The following is a 9,651-nucleotide window of genomic DNA, read 5'->3' on the forward strand; positions in this document are numbered from 1 at the left end:
TGAGAGAGAGAGAGAGAGAGAGAGAGAGAGAGAGAGAGAGAGAGAGATTGAGTGTGTGTGTGTGTGTGTGTGTGTGTGTCTAGGTAGGTAGGTATGTATAATATATAGTGAAAGTGCTTTTCTATTTCTTAGAATGTTTTGATCTATCATATACACTGAAAAATTCATTTATTCAATTAATTATTCAAATAGAATTGTGCCCAGCATCTACTAGAAATGCAGTGATGAGCAGTACATACAGGATTCCTGTTCTTATAGAGCCTTAATTCTACAGCTAGACGATGAACAAGATCTTTTAGAGAGTGGTGTTAGAAAAATAAAACAGAATGATATGATAGAGCAATTTTCTGGATGGGGTGTCAAGACAGACCTCTGAGGAGGTAATATTTGATCTGAGAACTGAATGACAGACATTTTATATACTTCAAAAGTTATTTATATCTATGAAGCTCTTTGTTCCTGCTATGTTAAAAAAAAATGTTTCCACCATTGCTTAATCATGTTTTGGACATTTATGAAGGCTCACTGAAATGCAATCTGTAAGCCAAAAACTTTGTGTTTTCAGGCATCTTTCATCCAGAGCTTAGATCTATTAATATTAAATCAGTCTGGAAGTTTTAAGATATGAATAAAAATTAACCCTCCTGTTTCTAAGCAAATAATTACAAATATTCATAAGGCCCTTGAGTCTAGCCTGTCTGCCTCAATTTTCAGTAACCTGCTACCCAGCATGTTCCTTATTAGTGTGTATGTACATGTATGTATGTATATGTACACACATGTACACACATGCTGTCATTTGGATTAAACAGCTTTAGAAAAGCTAAGGAGATAAATGCTCATCCATATTGCTTTAGTACTAGAGTTTTAAGATTTATTCAGATATCCCCATGTTTTCCAATTAGTTGTATTTAGTTGTACTGCTAATTGGTACGTCCTTAGAGATTTATTTACCTAAATACATACAGATTTATTACCTATTTTAAGTCATTCAAAGGTATATTCCTGGGAAGGATACAAGATTATTGCTGAATTTATCTTTTTCCTGAAGGGAAGGGCTCTACCTCAAACATATTTTATATCAGATCTAATAATGCTAACAGTATAGATTGTCCAAATAGAAATTCCTTTACTGTTTAATTAAGACTAAATGAACATTTAGCAACTAAAGTTGATTAAATTCAACAACATTGACATTCTCCAGATAAATCTGTCAGTGTCAGTAAAACATGGAAGTAAGCTTTGTTTTGCCATGAGTTTGATTTGTTACTAATAAATGAATTTAGTATTGCTGCCTAGAACTTGACTGTAGTTTGTGAAAAGTTTACCTCAGTAAAGCCATTTTAAAATAGAGCTAGAGCAGGCCTCTACACCGACTATGAAGTGGTCTCCCTAATAAGACATGACCACCACACTGTATTTCTGAAGCTGATATTGAATAATATTGTATGTCAACTACAATTATATATACATATAGTTATGGGACGTGGAGTAGAGTGTGGGAGTGGAGTCAATGGAATTGTAATAGATAAGTGTGATATCGGGGGTGGGAGGGCAGTAGATGGGGGAGGGGGGATTGTTTCTGTGTGAAGGGTGAAAAGGATAACTATTGCATTGTTCTGTACACCTGAAACTAAAAATAAAAATAAATAAATAAAATAAAATAGAGCTAAAGCAGCCATTCCAGAGGAACTGCCTTGCATGTTTTATTACTCAAACCTTTGAAATGTTTGAACCGGGAAAAAGAACCTTTGGACGGGGCCAAACCAACGTTGTATTTCAAACAACTGTTTGCAAAGCTAACAGGAAAGCAGATCTGACTATGGACTGAAAAGTGAAGCCATTCTTTAGAATTAGTGCCACCATGTATAGCTGAAGTATAACTTAGCTTCTTTGTAACTACTGAGATTCTTTCTTTCTACTCATGTAATTATTCCGCTTTCCTTTCTAAAAAAAAAAAACCAACCAAACAAACAAAAAAACCCTTGCCTTCACCCCTAATCCAAACCCTATTTGGGTTTCTGCCTGAATTGGTGCTTCCCAAATAGCCATTCTTTTTGAATCTAAAATTAACACTCATTTCCTCTCACTTTGGCTTTTTATTTTTAGGTGACCAGTTCTTAAAACTATGTGTTGCATCATTTTTTTCTGCCAACGCCAGTTGTGCTGGTGTTTCTCATGTTCTGTTATGGATGTTTCTTTTTTCCAGGACTGAAAATTTGCCCTGGGCATTTATACTCTCTCTTATATATTGTCTCTGTATAGTGCAGTTCAATACAGCTGCTTACTTTGCAATAATGAAAATCTCATTGTCTTTTTTTTAATGAGATTCAGTCCCAGGACTTAAGTTATTTGGGTTTTTATTGAATATCTAATTGAAAATTGACAGTACTTCCTCATTTTTTTTTTAAAGATTTTTTTTGAGGAATTGGGGGATGGGAACACTGCTGGGGAATTGGGGCAAGGGGAACAGACAAGTTGCTGTCCTTTTTGTTCTTCAGTCTAGTTGTGGAGGATGTTGCTTCACTGGCCCAAGTTGTCACCATCATTNTATATATATATATATATATATATATATATATATATATATATATATGGAAAACTTGGTTTTTATAATGATGGCCAGGTAGAGGGACTAAAAAAGAGATTTTGTTGCCTTTCCTGACCACATGTATTATTTTCACTGGGAAACTAAAACAGTTAAATTTGCTAAAACTACACTGTACCATGTTAGTACACGATGCTAAGCAGATCTGCCTTAAAGAAAATTTTAGAAGGAAGTATTGTTGCTCAGTGTTGGCTATAAACTCAAGACATGAATTTATATTTGTAGTATGATGTAAATGAACCAAACTCCCCCCTACACACACCCATGTGTAGATTTTGGCTAATCAACATTTTGCTTTGACTATTTATAATTGGCAGTGTTTCTTCCAGAAGAAGGTAGATTAAGAATGGCACTTGTCCTAAAGTGCATTAATAAAACTACATTTTAAAATTATGGACCTTGACTGTATTTTATATATATTTGGTTCTAATGAATAATTAGTTCATCTTTTACAGGCATACCTCATTTTATTGCACTCCCTTTGTTGTGCTTCACAGATATTGCTCTTTTTTTTTTCTTTTCTTTTCTTTTTTTTTTCTTTTTTACAAATTCAAGTCAAGACCCTCCACAAGCAAAGAGATTAGGACATGCTTTATTACAAGACTCGCTTTATTGCGTTGGTCTAGAACCAAACCCACAATCCCTCCAAGGTATGCCTGTACTGGGTCCCTGTTGCCTCTTCTAAATATGTTTACCCATTCTTGGATATCATTCTCAACTATTAATATTTATTTACTCAAAGTATTAATAGCATTCAATAAACATGGATTTCTAAATACATTGTTCTCATATTTACCCATTGTTAATTATGGGTAGCTAATAAATAGTAAATTTAATGTTGGTTGGGAATGCTTTTCTTAGTATCAGTGCCACTCTCAGGAATTACTAAGCAACATTTTTAATTGATTATTTAAAACTCTTTCTAACTACATAATTACAGTTCCTTTCATTCTCATCCTGTTGAGAGATGAGAATTTGTGCCTTTCATAACTTGTTTAAAGCAGAGTTTTGAAATTCATTTTTAGGATCTGAGGTGGCTATTAGTTAACTGGCAAAATAATTTGAATGCAAGATTTTGACCAGAGTTAATTAAAAACATTAGAAAATGCAGAAAGCTTAAACAAGCTGAAATACATCAGCTATTAAAAGACCAAATACTTAGTTTATGAAGAACAGCCTGAATTTTGATACTGACTTACTATTTTGAGATGATTGTGTTGCCAGTGGATAGATCATTCCCCTTGAGCAGAATAACTATTTAAGACTGTCATTGGAAACACATTCATAAGTGTTTTGTTCCAAATTAGTAACCCTCTATTTAAAGAGTTTTTGGAAGGAAAAAAATTTAAAATTTTGTATTCTTTAGCGATATTATCTGAGTGTATCATAACAAAATATTTTACAGACTTTCTATAAGATTATCTTAAATGTTACAAATGATTTACATTTCTCTCATGTTTATTGTTATGTTGATTTTACATGGCTGTCACACCATTGACTCTGCTGCTTAGCTAAATAGTTTATATTTATTGTGCCAAAATATGTCAAAACCATGACCTCTTTGGATGGTATTTTTGAGAGGATGTTCATTTTAATGGCTAATTATGGATACCCTTTCCACATAGTAAAAAAACTCCCACCAATTTTTACCTATTCCATTGTTTGTTATTATTTTCATGGTTGTATCATCTGCCAAGATTTCAGGGCATTTATTCTATTCTTTGAACAGTTCTTCACCTTGATGTGGTTGTGAATTTGAGTTCATATTACAAGAATAAATGGTTGGTCATAAACATCTAAAAATCTTAAAATTTGCTCATAGGAAATTAACATTGTGATAAATCCTGGGGTCTGGAGTCAGATTGCCTGGGCTTAAATTCTTGCTCTGTCACTTACTAGTTTTGTAAACTTGAGCAATTTACTTAATCTCTCTGTGCCTCAATTTCCTCATCTGTAAATTAGGGACAATAATACTACCTACCTCACAGGACTCTTATGAGGATGAAATGAGTGAATATATGTACGGCTTTTAGAACACTGGCCCAGAGTATGGAGCAATAAGTATAAGGTTTTATTATTCTGTTAACTTGGAGTATAAATATTTGTTTTACATGAATAAAAAAATCTGCTTTAATCAAATCAGATATTGAAGGAAATAGTTTGTACATTTCTTATAAGTAATAGTTTTTATTTGATGCCTACTGTATGCTAAGTACTGTGCTTAGATACTCTGTGTACATTAGTGTTAATCCTCACAAATTGGGAGTTATTCCCATATGGTAAATGAGAAAACTGAGGCTCAGAGAATTAACGTAACCTTTCCACAGTCACAAAGCTAATAAGTAACAACTAGGATTTATACTCAAAGACTGTGTTCTTTGTACTATGTCAGCCTTGAAGTTAGTTATTTAGCATTATTTCCATTTTTGCTTATTGACATGTGACATCTGACACAGTGGCCAGTAATAGTAAAATTAACCAAAGTGTCATAGTGCTTCTCAAATTGTGGTTCTTATACTCTTGACTGGGAGCTTCTTCAAATGCAGATTTCAGGACCCCAATCCCAGAAATCCTGAATCTAGCATGTGGCCCAGGAGGATGCATTCTTAGGATGCATTCTTACCAGACATCTTTGGGCAATGGTTGTCAAAGTGTGACCCCAACCCACAGTAGCAGTATCACTTGGGAACTTGTTGGAAATGCAGTCTCTCCTGGGCTTCATTCCAGTCCTATAGAATCAGAAACTCGAGGGGTGGAGGCTAGCACCTATGTTTAAACCAGCTCTCCAGGTGAGTCTTACTCATGCCAGTTTGAGAACCTTTGCCCTAAGATCTAGGTGATTTTGATGCAGATGAACCTTGGAACATGCTGAGGATTACTGCCCCATAGTTAAGGTATTTTTCAAAGATTTAGATAAAGCATATTTTAAATAAGTGTAGTCCAAGATTAACTATATTAAATGTAAAAGACTTTAAAGATGGTTTAAAGGGTCAGTGCATCATTCATTTTGGTAAAATTCTTTAGCTTCTTCAGAGTGATTAATACCAGGGCCCACGGTAAAATCTGTAATTCTCAAAGTTTAATAATTTCACATTGGGGTAGGAAGGGTTCATTAAGTACTAGGAAGTACATACTAATTCATTAAAAGCATACCTAAATGAGTGTCATCAGCAATGTCCACAATTATTAGTAAACAATTTTAAATAGAGGTAGCAAAACACTATTTTATAATATACAGATTTTTTTGCTAGTTCATACTATCAAAATTTCACCACTTTCAAGAATCAGTTGACTGTCCTATATGACCTATTAAAGTAAAAAAAATTTTGCCAACTATTTGGTAGAGCACATGAAACCAGATTTCGTGATGATAATTAATGACTTACCTTTTAAATTAAGATCTTTGTCATTGTATAAATGATTTTGTGGTCTCAAAACATAAGGCTTTTGCTATCTATGTTCTCCAATAACAGCATACTTATATGTTCAGTTGGGAATTTCATAGATGATACAAAGCAGATTATTGTGCCAGAGTTCAGTTATTTGTTTTCAAATACCTTAAATTTCAGAGTAGTTTTTGTTACTATTGTAAGAAGATTCAAAATAAATCACTGACCAATTTTTAGTATTTTTTGAAATGTGGTAATTGGATTTGAGCATTAAATTTGCTAACTGGTTGTTTTCATAATTGTTTCTTGAGTATTAATTTTTCACTTCCTTGAGCCTATCAAACTATATTATTACCAGATTGAGGCTTGAAAAAAATCCCTCTAATGATAAGATCAAGTGTATCCTTTTATTCTCCATTTAAATATTCAGTTCATTTTAGAGTATTCTGTCTTTGACAATTTCTGCTGCTTTATATTTATTGACCTCTTTATTTTCTTTATAACTAATTTCCACTTTCTTACTACTCTTAGTTCTCTCTTCACAAGGTTGATTTAGCTGTTATTAGTGATTAGAATTTGTATCACTGATAATTTTATACCTATTAACTTCAGGTTTCCCTATGAGATTAGAAATTTAAAAAATCTGTCTAAGAATAATGCCCACTGGCTCTTAGGATACTTGCCCTACTTAAAAGTCTACAATTTTAAACTAATTCTGGTACCAAATTATTAAATGAAATAAAGTTACTTGGGTTCGACCCCCCCATCCTCCCTACTTTTCTCAAAAACAAACAAAAATTAACTCATTTGCCTCATTTCTCTACTTTTTTTATAGTAGGGCTGATAGTATCCATACTAAAGAAATCTGGGGACATCTGTGGTTTATTTTATGCTAAATGTAACCTCTATTGATTAAAAAATGACATGTTTATATACTGGAATTGAAATAGAAATTTTAATACAGATTAAAAATTTTACAAATTCTCTATAGAGAAGCCAACTCTAAAACTAGTGTTCTATTTCAATTCCTTTACCTCTCTAGTTTTCAGTTTATATTAGTTAAGTTTAAATAACTTTGCATGGCCCTGCAAATTAATAATTCATATAAAGTATATTATTAGAGGGAAACTAATCTTACTGCTAAGCAGTGTGCTATATTACACAGTGAATGTTTGTGTTTTGGAATTTAAATTTATGTAAGGTAATAGTATCATGAATGGTTTAAAAATGTCTGGTGACTTGCTTATTTTAAGTGATCACCGATAAGTCAGAAAAATGTATTTTTAAATATATTTTTTAAAGTGCCTTTTGAACGTTTTCAAACAATGGATTTAAACAACTGCATAAAATAAATTACCATGTTTAAAGCTGTTTTATCTGATTATTTTTAAGCGATGTAAAAGTTGTGGGAGAAAAATTGTCTTTTATGGGCAGTTTTTGGGTCATTTTACCAAAAATATTAATTTAAATTGTTTTCCTATCAAAGGTCTTCACTTTGAATAAGCTTAAGTAATTTTTGCTGCAATACAGTATTTTTATTTAAAGCAACAAAATATTCCACCTCTGATTTTGAATAACGTATCTTACAAAAATTAGAAGCACCTACTCTGTAGTCTAGATAAGTGAGAGAGAGAGAGAGAGAGAGAGAGAGAGAGAGAGAGAGAGAGAGAGAGAGAGTGTGTGTGTGTGTGTGTGTGTGTGTGTGTGTAGGTAGGTATGTATAATATATAGTGAAAGTGCNTTGAGCTGTTGTTCAGCATCTTAGCTGTAGAGGGCAGTGTCACTGGCCCTCATATGTGGGATCCGAACCGGGGCCCTCTGGCGTCCCAAGCGAGCTCCCAACCATCGCGCCACTCGGCCGGCCCTGTTTCTATTTTTTAAATGTGGCTACTAGAAAATGTTAAACTGCATTATGTGGTTCATATGTATCTATTGGACAGAGCTGATTTAGATAATCACAAATTGACTTATATTATGTTTCCTTCTCATATTTGTTCCTGTTACATTCTCTAAAAGTGTAAAAGTAGGCACCAGGTAATTTTTCAGTGCCGACATAGTTGTCCAAGAATCTCACATATCCAGTGTTTGTTTCAAAGGAAAAGTTCGGAGAGAAGGCCAGAAAATATAATGGACAATTTCTTGATCATTTTTACTGCCTTGTAAGCTACATACTTCCAAACATGAATTATTAAATGTTCAATTTAATAGTCAGTATGAACCTCTCTTTGAACTTGCCAGACTATCTTTCTCCTTGGGTCCTTGCAAAGACATTAGTCTTAAATTTTTTTGGAGTCAATTGGGTAAAACATTCTCCAGATACCAATTCTGATCCCAAAATAACCTTGTGACTGTTTAATCTTGTGACCAGTTTTTTTTCTGTTTCCTTTATTTTCATGCTTTTTAGTTTCTGTTTGTTGTATTTTTGTGATTTTTTTGTCTTATTTTAAATCTGTTCTCATACCAACTGTATTAGTAATATATGAAACTTATATAACTGAACAAAGGTTTAACTCTGACTTACTGAGGGCCATCTAAATGTGATTATGTCAATAATAGCTAACATTTGTTGAGTGTTTACTATAGGCAAAGCATGGTCCCAAGCACTTTATACACATTATCTCCTCTAAGTAATCATCTTTTGCAGATGAAGAAATTGAAGCTTATGGAGATCTAGTAACTTGCCCAGTGTCATACACTGGTAGGCAAAATTTGGATTCAAATTTAGGTTTGACTGAGAACTTCCTCTCTTAAATACTTTCCTGTTTGGATTGCTGTATAGATAAAGTGTTAGGCTGCAGACACATAATGGGCAAGAAGACTTTGTAGTCATTGAATGCTCCAAAGGTGTCTTTCTGAAGCTGAGCCAAGTAAAAATTGATAGTGAGAAAATTATGAAGAGAAAGCAAAATTTGAAGAAATAGACTTTAGCCTCTGTATAACTGCCCCTTTCATTGAAAGAAGGCTCAAGACTTTTTTCTGCTAAAACACTAGAGTATGAGAGAATATTATTTCAGTTAGAAATACTTAGCAAAGTCATGTTTGGTTTTAAATCATTAGGAACTCTAATTCTTCCACAGGCCTAATAAAGTAGGTGCCTCTTTAAACCTTGCTAGCTTTCATTATTGGATTCTGTTAAAATTAGTGTTTCCTTTATCAGTATGTAAATATTGTATGTTAACAATGTGTTATTGATTAATAATGCCTGCCTCCACTGCTTTTTTAGGGTCCTGGTTGCTGTTCTGATCTTGCAATTTCTTTTCACTATGTTGATCCTACAACTATGTATGAGTTAGAATACCTCGTTTATCATCTTCGTCCATATGGATATTTATACAGATATCAACCTGCCTTACCTGAGAATATACTAAAGGAAATAAGTCAAGCATACAAAAGTGAAGATCCAGAAGTAAAATTGGGAAACCTTGAAAGAAAACCATAAATGAACAGAGGTAAAATGTCTAGCATTGCACTGAAGAAGAACTTCTGCATTTCTGATGTAGAACACTGGAATCCCAGTGAGGAATTCTTTCTAAGTGACCATTCCTTATTAGAAATCTTTCATATGAATGACTGTAAACTGAAGCTTTAATGAGCTGTGAAGTCTGTTAAAATATGTTTTGATACAGGTGTGTGTATATGTATATATGTGTGTGT

At 33.2% G+C, this 9,651-nt stretch overlaps 1 protein-coding gene across 2 annotated transcripts in view; it reads left to right on the forward strand.

The window, feature by feature from the left end:
• The window catches only part of C1GALT1 (core 1 synthase, glycoprotein-N-acetylgalactosamine 3-beta-galactosyltransferase 1), a 47,403-nt gene extending 37,758 nt beyond the window's left edge, over positions 1–9,645 (forward strand). For both annotated transcript variants that reach the window (XM_019665297.1, XM_019665298.1), the window contains exon 4: positions 9,221–9,645. In XM_019665297.1, the coding sequence (XP_019520842.1) occupies positions 9,221–9,436 (216 nt within the window). In that variant the 3' untranslated portion in view covers positions 9,437–9,645. The remainder of the gene's footprint in view (positions 1–9,220) is intronic.
• The last annotated feature ends 6 nt before the right edge of the window (positions 9,646–9,651 follow it).

The sequence above is a fragment of the Hipposideros armiger genome, unplaced genomic scaffold (assembly GCF_001890085.2).
Source record: "Hipposideros armiger isolate ML-2016 unplaced genomic scaffold, ASM189008v1 scaffold_438, whole genome shotgun sequence".
Classification (NCBI taxonomy): Eukaryota; Metazoa; Chordata; class Mammalia; order Chiroptera; family Hipposideridae; genus Hipposideros; species Hipposideros armiger.